We start from the raw sequence: 22,210 nt of genomic DNA on the forward strand, positions 1-22,210 counted from the left end.
GCAGTAGATGTCTTGATTTTTAGCTATTCTGGCTAGAAATGTAATGCTATATTTTATTGGTATTATAACTGCATATGCGATAAATATGAACCATTTACAATAAGTTTTCTGGAAAGACAAAAGAAAATCTAGAATTACAACTCCTTTTTCTTATTTCATATGAACAAAATATTGCTTGATGGATGGCTTTGTGAAGGACATCCCCAAAGGCAATTTTTTTCCATAGGCCAGTGAATCATGAATTGTTCCATAGCATTGATTCTGTTACTCCGGGTGGGTGGCAGTTTTCACATTTGTAGTAGTTCCAAACATTGTGTTTCCCTTAGTGGCAGAAAAATTGCGTGATGAATCTGTTTCATATTAAGTTTTGATTAAACGCAGGCGTTTGTGATAATTTTAGTTACAATATACTCTTCACAAGAATTACATTTTTATCTTACAAATGGAGTAAAACTGGTTGCTTCACCTCATGTTTTAAAGTAGAAATACATTTTTTGATAAGTAAAGTAAAGTTTCTTCGATAGCTTAGTTACTGTTATGTCACCCTATTAAACATAACTTCCTATTAAAAGTGCCTTATTACTTGTGGTGGATAAAAAATGCTCAGATTCTGAGGATTTGTAGTGCATGTGAAATCTCTGTTTAGGAACAAGACACATTTCCAAAACTTGGTTTGGCTTTTGACCTAGAATTTAGGGAAGATACTCAAGATATCTAAACTACTTTTTAACCTTGTCTTCTGGGAAAGTGCAAATAATTCTAATGGACATAACCAGAGATTATCCATGTAAAAGGAAGTAATAGATTGGGAATAGATAATGAAAAGGAAACCGGATTTAAGTTTTTAGGCATCTTGGAGCTGATCCTGCAGAAATTAGTCTTTGTATAAACTCTTAGGGGCAAAACTCATTCTTTGTGACCAAATTAGCCACTTCGTTCTCCTTCTTTTGTGCCAACTGACATGTGGAGAATAACTGAAAATCCCTACCCCATGTACTCTGGGAATCACTCACATTAGCATAAGCGGTAGATTTATTCTTAGCTGAGTGAATGTCAAGGAGCCATTAGAGAATTTTGGGGGTCTGGACCAGCTCCCACTGAAATAGAAGCCTAAAGTCTGTGTACTTCAGTAGTGCAGAATCAATCAGAAGAAAAAGCAAAAGGAGAAAAAAAAAAAGGAAATATGACTTAGTTTTACAATTGTTGGGTTTTGTTTTACAATTGTTGGGGTTTTTTTGAGTTTTATCCTTCTTTGCCACTGATATAAAGGTAAAGGTAAATGAATGTCTTGTATCAGCAATTTCTTTTAGCCAAGAAAGTTCAGCACAGTTCAGCAGGACATTGTGTTTCTTCTTTTAGGCATGCTTCTGTAATAGTAAATCATTCCCTGGGTTGAATAAGTATGTGCAACCATCTTCTCTCAGCCCTGCAAATAGCATAGAAATGTAACCATGAAAGCTTTGGTATCCTTTCAGTACAAGAAGGTTGCTGCCTAGTGAGAGGTTTTTTAGGTATATATGAAATTCTGTTTTGTAATATAGGTACAGGTATTTATAATTTAGTTTTATATTTTACAGAAATTAACTGTTAAATAGTTATACTAAGAACTCATGGACACATCTGGAAGTTCCTAGATGTGGTGATAAATATGCCCTGTTCCCCATCTCATATTTGTGCAAGAGATCTAAGATGATTTTGGACAAAAGTTTAGCAAGAAGAGTTATGTTACACAGTGCGAGTAGAAATCTCAGAATGAGGCATTGTTTTCCATTTCTTTTTATTATATTGTTTGGTCTCTTCTTTTAACGATAGATACATTGGAATTTTGATGACCTGTGAAATGCTCAGGATGTCATTGTTAACTCATGTGCCATTGACCAATGAACTGTTTCTGCTTGATGAGGTCATTATTAACAAGAAGCTGGGTGTAAACTGCAAAACAACGGACCTATCTTTTCCAAGCCAGCATTGCACAAATGTAATCCATATGGGAAACGTCAGGTTATTCCTGGTTATTACATTCATGTTAGTTTTTTTTTCCCACAGAATTCATTTGTTTTGGTGGTGTCCAGAACATCCCTTTTGTTTTCACTGCAACATATTAATATCAATATTAGATTAAAATGTAAAGTCTGTAAGCCAAATTCTTGCTGAAGATTAATGACGATACAAGTAAGAACAGTGTCTGTCCAATAAATTTGAATAGTTTTACTTAAGAGAAAAAACAGATTAACTGAATGTAGACTACAGTTTTAAGTATATATGGAGTTTTGTTTTACTGAATTATGTTCAGTTGAATGATCACTGTAAGAAAACTGTGAGATATACTGTAAAGCTAAATGAGCAATGATGCTGAGGAAATAACAGAGCTCTTCAAGTATTTATGGAGGTGAAAGCTAGCATACATCAAATATAATTATAGCTATCTCGTGTTCTGTTACAATCACTGTATTTTAGATGGGAAAATAGAATTTGTCATACTTATGGTCCTATTGCTCTCTCTTATGTGGGAAATATTATGGATAATGAAAAGTGGTTTCTTGCCCTGTGTCAGTCCGGGTTTTCAGTAAAGCACTTTAGCCCTTGGTGGGCCACTAGGAGCATGTGAGCCTGCCCAGCGGCAGACATGGACTCCTGGCATGAAAGCACTGAGGAGCAACTGAACATTAGTGTTTCAATGTATCCCCAGATTAAATAGTTGGCACGTTTTCAGGTGAAGCTCTTTTCTCTTTTGTGTTTTTTTAATTTTCTATTTCCTGCCCATATTTTGAACCCAAATCATATGGTAAATGTTAAATTTATGAGGATGTGAAGGGGAGGGGCCATGTATTATTTTCCAGAGAAACTATTGTATATATTTAAAAGGGTTTTTTTTTTCCCCCTCAGGGAATTCCTGGAATCCCTGGAAATCAAGGAGCGAAAGGACAAAAGGTATTATTAATAGTTCAAAACCTGTGCATATATATACCCATTTGAAAGTGAGGGTTCATTCTGTGCTTAGAGGAGAGTTTTCACAGTGGGGACTTAACGACATCAAATCATGCTGCAAATGAATGAAGACATGCTCCAGATTCTTTATTGCATGTTTGAAAATCTCTCATTAGGTTTTATTTCAACTATTCCAGAAGGAATGAATAATTTAAAAGTAACAAAGTTAATTTCATGATACTCTGAGAAATAATCCTAACTAAATAAATCTGCATTATTAAAGAATATTTAATAAATTTGTTAACTATACATACATTAATCACAGAATTCTTCTCTTTGTGTAAAAAAAACAGGGTGAAATTGGACCACCGGGTCAACCAGGAGCAAAAGGGTCACCAGGGGATACTGTAAGTTTGCAAAATGGTGTTATTATGAACAAATAATTCTGATACCGTCATTCTCTACTTGTAATAAGCAAACAGGCAATGGCAAATACAGTAGCAACTAGCATTTCAGGTTGACAATATGATAAGACTAAGTCTAATCTCTGAATTCCCCCCAAAATATACCCACTTTTCTTTTAAAATTGATGATTTCCTGACTGCACATTTGATAGACAAATCTAACAAACATGTTAGTTTGAATTTACTCTCTGAATTAATTAACTTTGAATTAACTTTGAAAGTACTCAAGTAAATGTATTTTGAAAGTTAATACTGACTTAGATATTGTCATAGCGTGCAATGGATTTCTGAAGATGAATTTCAGGATGCTTTTGTGATAGCACTCTTTTGACAAAGACTTAGAATAGCTGAGATCACTGAACTCCCAAACTGTTTAAAGAGAGATTCTTATTTTGGAATGTAGGAACCTGAAAATAATTCATTATTTTTGGACAATCCAGGTTACCACATCTTTGTTACTGTCTGAGTAGGGTGATTTCTGTGTTTTGTACAATCCTTTAGAAATCATAGTAGTAAAATAATTGTTCTGAAAGTTGATGCAAGTATATATAGACTTTAAAGAAAAAGGAAATTTTAAAGTCAAAAGGGACAGCTGCTTAAAACTAGTTAGAGGTCTTTCATTAATTAGTTGGAATTTCTTTGGTTGCACGTATGATGCCTTAAGAAATGAATACCTTTTCTATTGAAAAGATCAGCGAAGTTTGTATGGTTCCGTTATTAATCATCCTCACTGTTAACATGTCTTTTTGCAGTTTTCATTTTGTGCTTGAGATATTTTATCTTCCTCACTGATACATTTTATCTTCTTTGGTGACAAAAATGCTTCTGACTTTCCTGAGAGATACATGGCTTAGCATCATAAATAAGCTGTTTACTGTGACTTGTTTAGTTATAGAACCTATGTTTTACCCTATATACAACCTCAAGCAGATCAATATATATTGTTACTGCTAGAATTAAGTAAATACTGTAGAGAATTAAGTACGGAATTAAGACTGATCTATTATCTCTGTAGACAACGCAACACTAAATGACTAAGCAGTTTTAACCTTCTAAGAAATTTGTTATTTATTCTTAGTGTATATAGCCATACAAGAGATTTTATGCAGTTGTGTTCAGGCTACAGAATTAGTAACACCTGTCAGTGTTAGATTACACTTCTTGTTTTGTACCTAAATGGTGTACGCAAATATTTTAATGTGTGACAGCAATGGGAGATCACCTGCTTTTTTCTTGCCTTGTTGGCTCATCTTGAGATTCACTGATATGTTGTGCTTGTAACGAATTTGATAATGCCCAGTCCAAACAGAAGAAACTTCAGTTTCTTGGGAAGCCAAGAAAGGAGTTCAGTGAAAATGTTTAATTGGGAAATTTCAGCATTTCTGTAGTGTTATTACTGTTATATGGTTACATGGGAAATTGTAAGATACTACTTAATTTCTTTAGCTTGGAATACACATTTGAAGATAAATAATAATGGAGTCCAACTCTGTCTGATTTTAATAAAAACGGTGATCAGTTTTCTCATATCTAACAGAGAAACGTGATAGCATTGCTTTGATACGTAAGAGACTAACAGATAAACACTTGTTACAAAAATTAATCTCAGAGCAATAATTCTCTTGCTCATTAATTCTGTCTGAAATGGAAGGGTAGAAGGAAGTAGTAAATGAAATTATCTGGACAAAGCTGAGAGATTTGAACAGCAGCAAGAAGGAAATGCTCTGGATAGAGCTTCCGAAAAATAATTAGAAATAAGCAGATGGCATTCATAAAACAGAAGAAGAGACTGAGAAGTTTAGATAGTGATGCCTGCATTGTCGGTACAAATGGCCCTGACAATTTTATTCCTAGATAGGGAAGCTATGGTTAGAAGTCGTGATATTCCTTCTATCAGCAGCAAATGACAAGGCTATGGCAAATGTAAGTTTTTAGCCCAGAGTCATATTTGAAATGAGGAAATCAAGGGTGAAAGATGTAAACTGTTCTCTTTGCTGTCCTTGCTGTTACTCTAAGCCTCTTGATATTTTGGCAACAGGTGAGAAAGCACTGCTATATGTTCTTGGGTTTTGGCAATTGCTAATGCATTATATTGTTCAGTTTCATAACTTGCCTGTCTCTCAATTTATCTGCCCTATCTCTTTTCAAGGTCTTTCCCCATGAAAATGCTTTATCAGTAGTGAACTTCCTCTTGACATCCAGCCATGAGGCTGGATTTCATCCATTCCAAAAGACAAAGGGGTTTCAGATGCCACTTTGTAGTGTTAAAAGTAGAAGAAAGGGAGAGGGCTTATTCTGAACTTAAAGAAATCCATACTTACATCTTCAAGGTCAAATACAGGATAGTCAGAGGCTCTCTAAAAGGGGCTTGATGTTCATTCCTCAGTCATCAGGATCCCTGCTGTCACCCTGCTAAAGCCATCTTCCTGTCAGTATCTACTTTTCGTTGCAGGACAGGAATAATCTTTTCAGGGACCTTTCTTTTCTGCTCTCAATGACTCCAGAGGTGTTTACATGGGTTGTTGTGGTAGCTTCTCTTCATTTTGGTGGGTGACAGGCACCTTGAAGAAAGAGGATGCCAAGGATCTCAGTTGTGGACCTTTTGGTCCTCTGTCTTTCTTGCTGAATCTTTCTAAAATCCTAGTTAAGGTTACCATCTTCTGAAGTACATAAGGGCAGACCTGATATCAACATTATTTGGGGCTTACATCCTGCTGCATCATTGCCCATTCTAAAGAGAATCCTTGTTTGGATGGAGGTTAGCAACATGTATGTCTGACCATCTTGGTACATACAGTCTTGTGTAACTATGTGTTGTTGCATGCCAAATTAGTCATCTGAGTATGAAGGTAATTCCTAGCATAAGGGTCATTTATATACTAGTGCTGGAATGTTCTTCAGGGTATGGCACTTCTCTGTCCAGATTGTTACTGGTGCATGTTTCGCGCCTAAGACAGAAAGGGTACCCGAAACCAGGAGTCTTTTTTTCTCCAGAGAAAAAGAAAATACACATTGATGTATTGGAATTCAGAGCTTTAGGAGGGATTCATTTATGGGGAGCCCAAGTTAAGTGACTAAAACCAGCATAGTTTCCATCCCCAAGCAACATAATTAAAGGGTTTTTCTTCTTTTCTGGGAAGATATTGCAATTGTTTTGTCAAATATCTGAGTCACATATGAGTCTTGAATATGATGTCAGACATTATCATTCACTTTAGAATATTGAATCATCAGTGGGAAATTTGTTCTTAATGTCATTTTAATGAATGGGGTTTTCCAAAATTTTGTCTCTCTTGCGTTCAATTGGAAATACAGTCTACTTTCTTTAGAGTTCTAACTTTAGGAGTTAAAGTCACAGAGAGAGATAATGGTTTATGCCTTTTCCATGGCTGTCTAAGGATCACCAAAAGATGAAGTCAGATGCAGCTTACCAGATTTTGCTTACATCTCTCCAGCTAAGACAGTTTTGGTTTGTGGATTTTCTGAGCTTGGTGGTAAGGAGACCCATCCTCTTCCTACACCCAGCGGACCTGACAAAAAGGATTTAGAGAAGACTGTGTGCTCCAGTTGCAACACATGTGTATGCTAGATAGTTCTTTATTTCTAGAAAAAGTCTGTTCTTCTCCAATTACTTCTGGTAATAAGAGCAATATATGCCTACCTGGGTGGATGGAGCATGTACTTGGCCTAAGGCTTATCTAAATCTGAGTCCTGTCTATCCTTGCTATATTTTATTATATCTTAGTGTTGAAGTTTTGATTATGTGCCTCAGTTTAGTTAAAGTCCTTTCAGTATCTGTAACTCTCACTGCCCTCTCCCTGTACAGTCCAAAGATGTCATCTTCTTTCCTATTTCTTTTCATAATTTTTCACTTCGTTTTATTGTTTTTCATCAAAGAAAATCCAGAAGAACTGAGGGTGTGGTTTGTGCTTTCTCTTATATCTCTGTAGATAACTTCAGACAAAGGAGAGAGCCCTGAACTTGCTCTCTGAATAATGGTAGGTTTAAAAAAACTTGACTAGTTTCCAGATAACAAAGATTATATATAGGCATATGAATGTCTAGAAATTTATTGAAGAGCTCACTTTTTTCTCCATGCTCACAGTTCCTTAATAAAATATACGATGAATTAAAGCCAATGCAGTCCTGGTTGGAGAGAAAGATTGAAACCAGTTTGGGTTTTACAAATTTTGGGCTACTCTCTCACCCAATACATTCAGAATTTCCTGTACAATATGCAGCTACCCTGCATCCACCCAGCAGCCCTTCCTTTCCTGACTCTACCACAGGCATCACCACTACATTACAGATGTCAGAAGCCCTTTTGTATAAAGTTAGTACACTGGTTAATTTCTTTTCATGAACTTAAAGCACTTTTTCAGCCACCTAAAGAACTTCTCTGGAAAGAATAAATTTCCTTGACAACCAGTTATTGCAGTTTAGATCAAATTTGGATGAAACATTGCCTGAACTGGAAGTTCAAACGTCTCTACTCCTAGTTAATATATGCATGCACATTTGGTCTGTCACCTGTGCCTCTAATAATTTTTATTCCCTATTGCTGCAAATTTTTTCTCCATTTCTTTCTGAGCAAAGTTGAACAAAGTGCTGAAGGTAAGGCTGTATCATCAGCTATAATAAAGCCTTCTGGGATTCCAAAGTGTACGTTTTTATTCAAGTTACTCACCTATCATTTTTTCTTTACATTTTATTTAGATAAATAACATCTGGTTCTTGGTACACTTGAAATTAATTTATTCACATTTCCTGTCAACTCATTTAATGTATCTTTTGTCACCTGATAAAATAAGTAGGAAACTGATGCATGGAATATTTGAATACATTATATGGCATTAGGGAATTTCAACCAGAAAAGATAGTGTGATTTTCCTTGTATTAGTCACAGTGAATATGTTTGTTCCGGAAAAAAAACAGACCGAAAGCTTGTGGTTGGTCTATTAATACCTTGGGAAAATTATTCAGTAACAAGTTCTGCTTCAGTAAGAACTATCCCTATTACATTGCCAATATCAGTAATTTATTAATTTATCTGCCACATAAATAGTGTCAGCTCTGGAAAATGGGGGAGTAATGCTGCATTTTATGTCCTCAAATTGTTCTTTATTTTTATTCAGGACGTGCTTTTCTCGTTTAATTTTACATGACATCATTTTCAGATTATGTTCTCAAAGCTTTTCCTGTATTGCATCTGAAAATTTTCTTCTTGCAGCATACTGATTTCATATAGTCATCTTCCTGTAATTTTTTAAATGAAATATATTTAATATGGTGTAGTAATAAACATGCAAGAAAGGAAGCCAGGACAACTGGGTTTTATTTCTCCCTTTCCTGCAGATGTATGCCTGACCTTTAGTTACACTAAACATATTTTCTGACTGGCCTTCTCTAGTATATGTTTGCAGGTCAATGTGGATATGTACACACATCCGATTAAAAAAATAATAATAAAAAGCTATTCTATACACATAGTATTTCCACTTTGTATAAGATAAAATGAATGAGGGACATGTGTGATGAACATTTACTACTTCTGTAATCCAAGGACTGATGTGGGCATAGACTAGAAGTGATGTAGTGTGGAGCTGGTAGAGGATAGACTCTCAGCATGTTACATGGCTTGAAACCCAGGGCTACACTGAGGTGGCAATGTGAAAGGAGCCAGAATTCCTCCAGTTACATTTCTCATCCCTTTCCACTATCCTTCCCCAGACATGTGCTTGCTTTTCTCTACTGATTAATGCGCTAATAATGAACACAGAACAGGAATCTGAGGAGAAGAAAATAATAATTTCACAATGGTTTTTGGAAAAGGAAGGTAGTCTTCAAGGAATGCAAAAAAGATCACACAATGAAGAGAGCTGTATTTCAGAAGTGAGGAGGTCAATAGATAACGTGAAATTTGATTTAAAGGAGCCAAACTGAATTAAGCCTTACAGTCAAATGAAAATTAATAAAATCTTATTTTGCCATGTAAATAAAAATAGAAAAAATGAAGAAGCAGGCCTGGTGTGCAAGTGAATTAAGACAGTCTTAATATAATCAAGGTTTGGTTCCAAAACCAAATGAGTATTTTCTTATGCTTGCTGTAACAAAGCTGGTGCTGCACTTAGGCCATAAGCAAATGGTTAATAGGAATACACTGTCTCTTAGCTAATGAGTGGAAGCAGACCTCAGAAACTTCACTCCAGCTGGAGAGGAATTAGTAATTTCTATTCCAAAATCATGAAAGAAGTGGCATAGGGGATAGATTACAGTAATTAACTGTGTTGTCTTTGATAAGATGACTGATTTTCTATGTAAGTAAGAACAAGCAGATCTAATCTTCAGAGTTCAGGGAAATGTTGAAAATCATTTGATGTATGACATTATTAGTTATTTTAGAAAAATCGAAGTTTAATAGAAGACTTTTCATGGGCAGTTGACTGAACAAGAAGTCTGAGACTGTGGAAAATTGGCAGCGAAGTTACTCAAGTTTTAGTCTTGTGATTGATACCATTTATTTGGATTCACAGACCTGTGTCTGTGGCCTAAAGAGCAAGTTGCTATGTTTATTGATAGAAAGTTTTGGTGACCAGTACTTTCTTACAACACAACAGGAAAGAAACCTAAGTTAGTCTGTGCTGCCTCAGTTAACAGTAAAGCACAGGCGAAATACCAGAAAATTGATGAAATGCTGAAAACCTTGGCTACAAAGAATTACATCTTGTTCCAAATATTCTGAATTTTCTCTTGTATTTGCAAAGACAAGCCATCCTTTCAGTTTTAGCAAAGAAAGGTTTTTTTTGTTTTGGTTTTTTTTTGGTTTTTTTTTTTGGTTTTTTTTTTTTTTGACAAAACTGGGTTACAATCTGTGTAACAAATCACTGTAGATGTATGTTTATTTTTGGTCACTTGTAGCTTTTGAGGGAGGTCTGAGATAATGTCATGGAACTGAATAGTTCCTAACATTTAGTACTAAAAGGAGGGTCATTTTTATCTATATGAAAGCGAAGATTAAATAACAATAATAACAGTAGTTTTTTTAAATAGTATCAATTAGAATCATTAATAAAACTTAATCTCTCACAAGTTAGATTTCCTGTTTAATGGTTTGACTTTCTGTATTATTATGCTTTTATGCTGTCTTAAGTATACTGTTACAGTAGATCATATTTCTGAGTATATATGCAAGTCCAAATAAAACTATAATAATATATTGTTTTTATTGACACATGCGGTTCTAGAGTCAAAGAGAAATGTGATGAAGTGCTGAGAAAGACATATATTAATACCAGATGTGGAAAATCCTATAAATGGGAATTCCTTCCTGGAAAGAATGAATTTAAAAAAAGATTTCTTTTCTAATGTATACCTGAGAGTAGCTTTAAACAGAAATTAAGAAAGCCATCTATTTGATGATTTAACACCCCTTAGCTCTTATTTTATGTATGGAACAAAAAGACAACTAAACATGCCTTTACCAACACATTTCCATGAGAGGAGTCCAAGGGACTGTTTTGGCAATGCCCTGGCTTTGTACCTGCGCTGAAGGGTCATGATCTGAAATGGCGGAAAACTACTGGATTCTTGAATAAATAGTTCAGTCCTGAAGATTCTGCAGAAGCTGCAAATATCTGGCCCCAAATTTAACTGCTCCTGATAAATCTCCCCAAAGGAGTCAAAGCATGGCAACCTTTGAGAGACACACAGTCAGAAAGAAGGAAGAGACTTATGAAATGTGATGTATACTTTTGCTGGTTTTGGGAACCCTAAATGGAAACTAAGAAACTCTTGTGTCACTTTCAAATATATCTAAGGACATATTAAAGATATGTTAAAGATTAGATCACACAGATGGGGTTTTGAGTTGCAGAATTTTTTCTCTCAGGAATATTTCATGACAGTGCTGTGCTGTTTTCCTGCATGTTTTTTTCCATTGCACAGTAGCTCTTCCTTAGACCATAGAAGGTCTAAATAATCCACTGTGCTGTATCAGAGCTACAGCCTGATGAAAGACATTATGCAGAGGGATCTGGACAGGCTGGATCAATGAGCTGAGGTCAATTGTATGAAGTTTAACAAGTTCAAGTGCTGGGAACTGCACTTTGGTCACAACAACCCCATGCAGCGCTACAGGCTTGGGGATGAGTGGCTGGAACACTGCCTGGTGGGAAAAGACCTGGGGGTGTTGGTAAACAGTCAGGTGAATATGACCCAGCAGTGTGCCCAGGTGGCCAAGAAGGCCAACAGCATCCTGGGCTGTATCAGAAATAGTGTGGCCAGCAGGAGTAGGGAGGTGATCGTGCCCCCGTACTCGGCACTGGTGAGATCACACCTTGAGTACTGTGCCCAGTTTTGGGTGCCACAGTATAGGAAAAACATTGAGGTCCTGGAGTGTGTCCAGAGAAGGGCAACAAAGCTACTGAAGGGTCTGGAAATCAGGTCTTATAAGGAGCGGCTGAGGGAACTGGGATTGTTTAGCCTAGTGAAGAGGAGGCTGAGAGGAGACCTTATTGGTCTCTACAGCTACCTAAAAGGAAGTTGTAGTGAGGCCGGGGTTGGTCTCTTCTCCCAGGTGACTACTGCCAGGACAAGAGATAGTGGCCTCAGGTTGCGACAGGGGAGATTTAGATTGGATATTCAGAAAAATTTCTTTACTGAAAAGAGTGGTTAGGCATTGGAACAGGCTGCCCAGGGAGATGGTGGAGTCACCATCCCTGGAGGTGTTCAAAACACGTATAGATGTGGTGCTTGGGGACATGGTTTAGTGGTGGGCTTGGTAGTGTTAGGTTAATGGTTGGGCCTGATGATCATAAAGGTCTTTTCCAAGCAAAATGATTCTATGATTCTATGATTGTATTTCCTATCCTATTTCTTTCACTATAGAAATAAAATGGTAATACTTATAATACTAATAATACTAATACACTATACTCAAGCCATTATTCCTCTAACTAAGTACAGAAATGCCTCTGCCTTTTTCACAAATAAATAGGGTTTGATGGGACCAGAAGGCTCGTTTGGTCTGCCTGGAACTCCTGGGCCTAAGGTAAGTGTTTGTATTAACTTGCTTGTGACTTTGATAAATGACTGTTTTATAGATGACAAAATGCCAGGATTTTCAGCTAATTTTTTGTTACATTGAATGTTGGTGATTAGCTGTATGATTTTCTCTGTATTACCTTATATGATAGTTCAGTCTCAAGAGAGCTTAATATAGCTTAGTAAATGGTGCCTGTCATCCCATGAGGTTTGGAACAATTGCAGAAATGCTCATGAGACTTCGTTTCAGCTTCGCAGTCCTGGAAAACATTCTGCAATGCTGGGAGCCAGATAATTCTCAGTATACATCAGAACTTTCTGCCCATGTTACATTTATTTATGTTTTAATTGTGTTAAATAACGTTACGTGCTGCTTTTTCCACCCGAGGAGCCAAATTTATTTCAGATGTGACTTTATTGATTGCACTGCAGCTACAGCAAGAATTAATTTGACCCATGCTCCCAGAAACTAAAATAGATACTATAAATCCAGATCTGTTTGTATAACCTTTTAATTTAATCCAAGATGAGTTTTGGCCAGTGAGCACTGAATTGTATGTCCTGGAGAATATTTAGAAATATAGAATCCATTTCCCGAACTTTCTGTTTACATTTAGCTCCATTTCCACCCATACATTATTTTATATCCAAAAGTACATATGTATTTATTTAAAATTGTATACTGAAGGTAACATTTTTTTAAAGTGGTCAGTGTTTACTATGCTCAAGAAGATTGAATACCTATGAAATGACTAAAATTGAAATAGCTTTATTTTAATTTGTGAAAAAGGCTTTTGTTTTTTACGTTTATCTCTCATTCAGAATATAAGCTGATTCTTACAGAATCATTCTTAATAAGCTCATTCTTACAGAAATGCGTCATGAAATAATCAATAATTTGTCGATTTTAATGAAAATCTTCGTGCGTGAATATATCCGTAATTCTATGAGCTATATTAAAAACAAAACATAAATAAATATTCTGGCTTAGACAGGTCCAAGGATTCTCATAGTTTTATTAATAACATCGTGGAAATGTGAAATCAGTACACACAAACATGGTACAACTGGTCAAGGGAAATTAGGCAGGTGGGGAAGGGACAGATGAGCAGAAGCTGGCAGACCACATTTTGTCATCAGTATCTCATCTTTCCTGAGAGAAAGTTGAAACTTCAGGTTTCCTGTAAGGAAGCAGAACTTTATCCTTTCAGTAAAGCTACCTGTACCTGTTTTTAAGAGACAATTTCACAGCAGTGTCTGTTTATGTTTGCTAGTTATATGACATCTGACAAAACTCACTGATATATCAGCCACACTCTTATATTGTTATATAGGGTGATAAAGGCGAACCTGGAATACAGGGGAAACCAGGACTATCAGGAGCCAAGGTAAATATGGATCTGGAAGTCTTCTAGTTAAGGAAGGGATTGATTTACTTTTCCATGATTTACTGATTTTCCATGATTTTCCATTATTAGTTATGAGGCAATTTGTTTCAAAATAAAACAGTAGTTAAAATTGCATCAGAATCCATTTGATGGCTTATTCTTACAATTTTTTTTACAAGATTTTAGGCAATTTAAGTCAACTGTTCATGAAATTCAAACTTGCAAACATTGCCATTACTTCAGGTAGTTTTATTTGTGTAATTTTGAAAAATCAACATCAAATGGATAAAAGGCAATTAAAAAAGATAGATAGTGAAAAACTGAGGTTTAGAATTAGAAGTCCCTTTTGGGGCTTCTCTGTATTCAACAGCCCTTCACAAATTCTCCAGACATTTCATTTATCCTCAGTGATACAATTTCAAAATACCATAGACAAAGCAGATCGTGTGACCTTGAGAAAACATGCAATATGTGTTTTTACACACAGCACATGACTGATGCAGAGTTATTGTATTACTCAGGGAGAACTAGGAGTACCAGGTGCTCCAGGTGAACCAGGCTACCCAGGCATTCCTGGTACCCAGGGTATAAAGGTAAGTACTTTTTCCAGTTTTACATTAATGGCATGTTTTACTGGAAGTGCTTTTACTATAAGTGATCATTATTAAAGAAATTCCATTTTCTAAATACATCATTATTATTAAAGAATAGTTGGTATATTTTGGAAGCCCATTCTTTAGAAAACCAATTGATAACAACAGGAGAAACTTACATATGTAAAACGCTATGATATACGTATTAATGAAATTTCCATTATGAATTATGGTACATAATGTTATGATCCATGAATCTGTATTTACTTAGTCTCATATTATAGAATGGTTTGGGTTGGAAAGGACCATAAAATCATCTAGTTCCAACTCCCCCGCCATGGGCAGGGACACCTCCCATTAGACCAGGTTGCTCAAAGCCCCATCCAGCCTGGCCTTGAACACTGCCAGGGAGGGGGCAGCCACAGCTTCTCTGGGCATCCTGTTCCAGTGCCTCATCACCCTCACAGGAAAGAACTTCTTCCCAATATCTAACCTAAATCTATCCTCTTTCAGTTTAAAGCCATTACCCCTTCTCCTATCACTACACTCCCTGATAAAGAGTCCCTTCCCATCTTTCTTGTAGGCCTCTTTTAAGTACTGGAAGGCTGCTATAAGGTCTCCCTGGAGCCTTCTCTTCTCCAGCCTGAACAACCCCAACTCTCTCAGCCCGTCCTCACAGGGGAGGTGCACCAGCCCCCTGATCATCTTTGTGGCATTTCTCTGGACCCTCTCAAGCAGGTCCCTGTCTTTCTTATGCTGGGGGCCTCAGAGCTGAACACAGCACTGCAGGTGAGGTCTCAGGAGAGCAGAGTAGAGGGGAAGAATCACCCCCCTCAACGTACTTTTGATTCAGCCCAGGATGCGGTTGGCCTTCTGGGCTGCGAGCACACATTGCTGGCTCATACCCAGTTTTTGCATCCATTAAGACACCTAGGTCCTTCTACACAGGCCTACTCTCAATCCACTCATCACCCAGCCTGTATTTCTGCTTGGGACTGCCCTGACCCAGATGTAGGACCTTGCGCTTGGCCTTGTTGAACTTCGTGAAGTTTGCACAGGCCCACCTCTCCAGCCTGTCAATTGTCCTCTGGATGGCATCCCTTCCCTCCAGCATGTCGACTGCACCACACAGCTTGGTGTCATCGGCAAACTTGCTGAGGGTGCACTCAATCGCACTGTCCATGTTGCCGACAAAGATGTTAAATAGCACCGGTCCCAATATCAGCTCCTGAGGAACGCCACTAGTCACTGGTCTCCACTCAGACATTGAGCAATTGACTGTAACTCTTTGAGTGTGACCATCCACTCAATTCCTTATCTACCAAGTGGTCCACCTGTCAAATCCGTGTCTCTCCAATTTAGAGACAAGGATGTCATGCAGGATAATACTGAATGCTTTACACAAGTCCAGGTAGGTGATGTCAGTTGCTCTTCCCTTATCCACCAATGCTGCAACCCTGTTGTAAAAGATCTCCAAATTTGTCAGGCACGATTTGCTCTTATTGAAGCCACACTGGCTGTCACCAATCACCTCCTTATTTTCCATGTGCCCTAGCAAAGCTTCCAGGAGGATCTGCTCCATGAGCTTGCTGGTCACAGAGGTGAGACTGACTGACCTGTAACTCCCTGGGTCTTCCTTTTTTCCCTTTCTAAAAATGAAGGTTATGTTTCCCATTTTCTGGTCAGCAGGAACTTCACTAGAATGCTATGAATTCTCGAAGATTATGGATAGTGGCTTAGCAACTTCATCCACCAGTTCCCTCAGGACCCATGTATGCATGTCATGAGGTCCCATGGATGTGTGCACCTTCAAGTTCCTTAGATGGTCTTGAACCTGATCCTGTCCTACAGTGGGTGGTCTTTCATTCTGCCAGCTTCTGCCTTTGCCTTCTGCATCTTGAGCCGTGTGGCTGGAGCTCTTGCTGGTGAAGACTGAGGCAAAAATGTGGTTGAGTACCTCAGCCTTCTCCATATCCTGGGTAATCAGATCTCCCATTCCCTTCCAGAGAGGGCCCATGTTTCCCCCAGTCTTCCTTTCATCGCTGTCGTACCTATAGAAGTTTGGTTTTTTTTTGTTTCCCTTGATGTCCCTGGCCAGATTTAACTCTATCAGGGCTCTGGCTTTCCTAACTAGATCCCTGGCCACCTGGGCACTTTCTCTGTATTTCTACCAGGCTACCTGTCCTTGCTTCCACCCTCTGTAGACTTCCTTTTTTTGTTGTTTGATTTTATTCTGGAGCTCCTTGTTCATCCGTGCACCTCCTGGCTTTTTTGCCTGACTTCCTCTTTATTGGGATACATTGTTCCTGAGCTTGGAGGAGGTGATCCTTGAATATTAACCAGCTATCTTGGGCCTCTCTTCCCTTCAGGGCTGTATCCCATTGTACTCTACCAAGAAGGTCCCTGAAGAGGCCAAAGTCAGCTCTTTTGAAGTCCAGGCTAGTGAGCTTGCTGTGCGCTGTCCTTGCTGCCCTAAGGATCTTGAACTCTACCATTTCATGGTCACTGTGTCCAAGGCTGCCCTTTAGCATCGCATTCTCCACCAGCCCCCTCCTTGTTGGTGAGAACAAGGTCCAGCATAGCTCCTTGCCTCGTTGGCTCCCCTGTCACTTAGAGAAGGAAATTGTCATCAATGCATTCCAGGAACCTCCTGGATTGCTTGTGCCCTGCTGTGTTGTCCCTCCAACAGATAGCAGAGTGATTGAAGTCCCCCATGAGGACCAGGGCTTGTGATTGTGAGGCTTCTCCTGTCTGTCTATAGAGGGCCTCATCCGCTTGGTCTTCCTGGTCAGACGGCCTGTAGCAGACCCACGCTATAATGTCACCTGTCCCTGCCCTCCCTTTAATCCTGACCCATAACCTCTCAGTCAGCTCCTCATCCATCCCCAGGCAGTGCTCCATGCACTCCAGCTGGTCACTGACACAGAGGGTGACACCCTCTGTATCTATAGCAAGTGCGATATCTATAAAGTGTATTGTACGAAGTCTTTTGTGGAGCTCCCATAAGAACCCTAGGCAGCTGGGACAGATTCATCTCAGTTAGCCTTAGCCATTAAGTTATCTGATCTAACCAAGCTGTCCAGATTCTCTCCATATTTAGCCAGGAGAGTCTGAGCTCCTTGGGGAGTAATTAATTCACATCTCTACACCTTTCTTTGACTGTAGCTGAAGCCTAGCGAGTTAGCTAAATTAAATGTTGAAATTTTAGGTGGCAAAAGTTAGGTTAGATGAATCCTACTTCTACTGTACAGGTTGAAAATTATTTTTTCTTTTCAGACAAACCTATGTTTATTCCTCTTGCAAATTGAGTTCTCATAAAGATTATGCCTTCAAGGATCTCACCATTGCTTGGTGCAGCCTTACATCTATCAAACACTGCTATAGACATGCTTGGGCTGAACTTCTTTTTTGCTGAAGAACTGTTTTGTGAACACATTGTAAAATTTTGTATTGATATTTGACTTAACCTGGGTAGTCATCCTTATTTTTAAAATGTAGATATGTAGGATTTTCTGAGTCACATGTCTTCAAAGAGTCTCAGGTTGAAAAGATTATAGGCATATATATATGTTTTGAAATTCAAGCAGACAGCTTTTTGCATAACTTAAAGCTGTAATTAACATGATATTAAATGCATTCCTAGAGATTTTCTTCTGTAAGATGACAACATTCTACTAAAAATCTTTTGTATGCTTGAAACCTGTCAGTTTTGTCCCAGCCAATAAGGCAGAACTTTTTATTTGACTGGAAGCTGGAAAGCCCCTAGAATATTTCTTGTTTTAAAATACTGACTTATTTTTATCTTGCTATAACTTCAAATTTGAATATATAGAAAAAATTATATAAAATAAATCAAATGTGTTTAGGTAATGTATCTGATAACTTGTGTTGGAAATCTAGAAATGTTTCCTGGGAAATACTGGGGTCTCAACTAGGGCAAAATTTCCTCCATTACATATTTAAATTACAGATTTCAGAATAAACAGGAAATCCTGTAAAAGCAAAGGAAGCTCAGGTAAGGTGTCAGACAGAAATATGCAGTTAGTAAAAAAAATGGTAATGCATCTGTGTAGTATTACCAGCAATGTAGAGAACCACCTTTTGAAGGATGAAGACCTTCATAAAAAGGCATTACAGAAACAGAGTTGAATCAGGTGCTTCACCATGGAAAGAAAGTTTGAAGGATAAAGAAGAAATAACTTAGAAGGGTGGTGTTATATTTACAGTTTTATGAAAATCCCATGCAGAGGTATTCTGTTAGACTTCAACTTCTGCTCCAGAAGGGCACAGGTTTCCTGTATGTCCAGTGTCATATATACCAGCCATATATGGATGTCTTAGGTATGCTAGAGTATTTCATATGTCAGTGGACACACATGGGGATGCCTTGGGTTACCTAGAGCATCTTAAATGCCTGTGTTTAGACAACTGAAGCAAGTCTCTGGTCAATGGAGGGTAGAGAGTGATCCAAATTTAGATGAGGTTATCTCAGCTAAATGAGATAATGAAACCTGAGTTCTGTTTTCCAAGACAAGACGTAGAAAAATTAGTCTTCTGACCAGTTTCAAAACAGTGATTTCCAGAGCACGTAAGGACAAAGATTTCTTGGCTTAAGTCTTTCAGAATGTCCTGCAGGCCAATGGGAGAGTGACTTGAGATGAGTGAGTGTCATAATAATAGTTTAATTAGTTTTATTAGCACCATATAGTCAGTTTCAATATCTAAGGGTCATGTAAGGTACATGTACCAAGACAGTAATACTGGTTTTAAGAAGGGTAATTTTGTTAAAATTTATAGAACCTCTCTAAATTTTAAGCTGAAGAAGCTTTTGCAAAATATTAATTTTATATGAAGATACAAGTCAGAATATATGTTGCTGGTTAACTGGGGTTACAGGTCATAAGTTTGACAAACTCTTGAATTATTCAGGAAAAATGTGCAGTTTGAGCATCTGACAGCAAAAGTGAAGCCTTTCAGCTATAGCTTATTTTAAAACTTGAAACCAAACCAAGTCTTTTACATTCGAGTACAATACAATCAAATACAGCTGGCATAAATACCATCTTACGTTCTGTGATTTTCAATCAGGAAAATATTTGCCATGGCCAAAATCTCCTCTTTACTACTGTTTAGCATTTAACTACCATTCTCTTTTTCAAAAAACAACCAAACACACACATTTGGCTCTTACAAGAAAACTGGCAAAACTCATTCAAAAAACTTCATCCTAATTCTTTTCTTTATTAAATGCAGACACAGATCTGTCTTTTGTTTCATGAGTTGCTGTGTTCTTGGCCCAACATTTTGATTCAGGTCTATTTAAACAGTGTCACACTGGTTTCAGAGGTAGAGTTAGGGCAGGAGCCATCTCCTATAAGTTTCCTTTTCAGGCAATGAAGAGCGATAGACATGTTCTGAGAATATGTGTTTTATATCTCTGTTAGTTGGCTTGAATGGTTTTCAAGAGCTGCTTGTTTCTCTGTGGTGTCAACTAGAGGTGTTCAGACAACTTGATAAACCTAGATACCTGCCTTTTAAGTACCATTTGATCTATCTGATTACCAATCACTCTACTAATGTTTATTTACTATAAGTCAAAAGGAGTGGGTGGAAGTGGAATTTAGTCATTACACAGTTTTGATTAAATTTAATTTTTTTTTTTCTGATTGAAAAAATACTTTTGTGTGTGTGTTGTATAACTTCTGCATTCAATAGGTTTATAATAAGTGTTACAGAAATTATTTATACTTTATTCTCTGTGGCTGAAGGCAAGCATACTTAACAGTTAGCATTCAGATGAAATTTAACCCATTAGAAATACTGTCACACTCCCTGCCTACATCCACTCCACTCCCATACACTGAGTGGATGAAATCCCACTGGTTTTGCCACCTCATTATGTTTTACTTTTTAATTTTAACTTGATATATGAGTATACACTTTTCTTTTTGATTGTTCTTTCTATGACAGATTCCCTTCTTAATATAACTGTACTTTTCTCAGTGCTTGTGTACATGGGGATAAAGTGATTTGTTTTCATTCAGTATCAGTAAAAGCTATTAGATGCGTCTCTTGTATTTACTGTGCTAAATTAAAACACAGACTACGGGTCTTTGGGATGAATCGTGTTCCAATGGAGACATCTCTTCTAATATTTTACAGGGGGACAAAGGAAACCAAGGTGAAAGTGGTATTCAGGTATATCAACTTTGTTTCTAATGAAATTGTCTGGCAACACTATTAGTACAAGTCTTAGGTGTTAATTCAGGAGCTTTTTTTTTAAGATTAACCTCCACAGAGGTTTGCTTGAAGAATAGCAGCAGTGGGCTCTAACTATTCTTCAAGGAAAACTGCCCAGTATGAATTTCCAGCTGTGATTGTGGGGCTGAGCAGGCTATTGACATTTGGTGCAGAGCTGTGCGGTCCTAACCATGGTACAGGCTCGGAGGTGTGGGTTGTGCTGCTGCCCCAGGGTGCTGGGACATGACCTAGCACTGTCCTGGGATGAGTTCTGTCCCTGCCTGCCCCAGGCACTGTGGGATCACATAAGGGCTTGTAGTCGAAGTAACACCACCTGGCCTCTGCCTACCTACTGTATTATAACAAGTGGGTTTTTCTTCCTTATTATCTAAAAGTCATGGAAATACCTACAAGAGAAAGAAGAGTGTCATGTCACTACTGAGATCCTAACTTGACTCCTCTGTGTTCAGAGCAGAGATTATGTCCTTCTGCACAGTTGCTGTTCTGAACTCTTGAAGAATGACTTTTCAGATTGATTTGGCCTGGTTGAGATTTTAGGGTTTACATCTTTGTGTTATTTTTTATAGTTAATTAAACTTATTACATCTCCCAAATAAATGTATATTTTAAGAAAATATGCTTCTTTTCTGAAGGGACTGAAAGGAGAAAAAGGAAGACAAGGAAACCCGGGCTTACAGGTACTGTTAAAATAGTGATCCCAGTTCAAGAGAGCCATGATTCATATTTGTTTCATAAGATTATTTCCATCAACATGGATAGTTTTTTGGATCAGATGAAATATATTTATTTATAACATGATTACATAGTTATATAAAATACCTCTTAAATAACCTTAGAATTTTTAAAATAACAAATCTAACACATATAGAGAAGATGGAGGCACACTTTTCTTGGATGTGCACAGGAGAAGGGTGAGAGGGAATGGACATGAAATGGAACACAGGAAATCCCAACTCGGTATACTTTGAGGGTGGTCAAACACTGGAGAATGCTGCCCACAGAGGTTGTGGCAAACCCTGTCTGGACAGGGCATTGAGCAGCCTGCTCTAGCTGGATCTGTTCTGAAAAGGAAGTTGAACCCATTGAGATCCCTTCCAACCTACATGTTTCTGTGGTTCTGGGATATTATATCTTGAGAAACAGATGAGAAATAAATTTTTCTGGATTATTTTATTAAATCCTTAATTATGGAAAATTTTCATGAAACATAAATAATATGAAATGCCGATAACAGCACAAAGTGGCTTTTGTGTAAAAGTTGTAAGAGTGATGCTTGAGATATTAAGATTTGGCATGTACCATGCCATACTTTCATGTAGTTCATTAACTCCTAGACAATACTGGGAGTCATTATTGACACCTTCTGTGCTCATAAATTACAGATGTTTCCTGTTTCAGCTGCAAATCAGTGAGATCCAGTTGTTTCTCTTTAACTCTGGGCCAATGTATGCTGAATTGTGTCATAGTTGGCTATCTTGTTATAGCACAGAAAATAACTGTTAGTATTTATAAATACTTGTTAACTACATAATCT

General features: G+C 37.6%; 1 protein-coding gene across 2 annotated transcripts in view; it reads left to right on the forward strand.

Annotated features, from left to right (window-relative positions):
• COL21A1 (collagen type XXI alpha 1 chain) overlaps window positions 1–22,210 on the forward strand; it is an 87,968-nt gene that overhangs the window by 57,840 nt on the left and 7,918 nt on the right. For both annotated transcript variants that reach the window (XM_086461514.1, XM_086461515.1), the window contains 7 exons: window positions 2,887–2,931; window positions 3,282–3,335; window positions 12,388–12,441; window positions 13,769–13,822; window positions 14,344–14,415; window positions 20,578–20,613; window positions 21,309–21,353. In XM_086461514.1, coding sequence (XP_086317640.1) covers window positions 2,887–2,931; window positions 3,282–3,335; window positions 12,388–12,441; window positions 13,769–13,822; window positions 14,344–14,415; window positions 20,578–20,613; window positions 21,309–21,353 — 360 coding nt within the window. The remainder of the gene's footprint in view (window positions 1–2,886; window positions 2,932–3,281; window positions 3,336–12,387; window positions 12,442–13,768; window positions 13,823–14,343; window positions 14,416–20,577; window positions 20,614–21,308; window positions 21,354–22,210) is intronic.

This window comes from Leptosomus discolor, chromosome 2, assembly GCF_034619465.1.
Source record: "Leptosomus discolor isolate bLepDis1 chromosome 2, bLepDis1.hap2, whole genome shotgun sequence".
Classification (NCBI taxonomy): domain Eukaryota; kingdom Metazoa; phylum Chordata; class Aves; order Leptosomiformes; family Leptosomidae; genus Leptosomus; species Leptosomus discolor.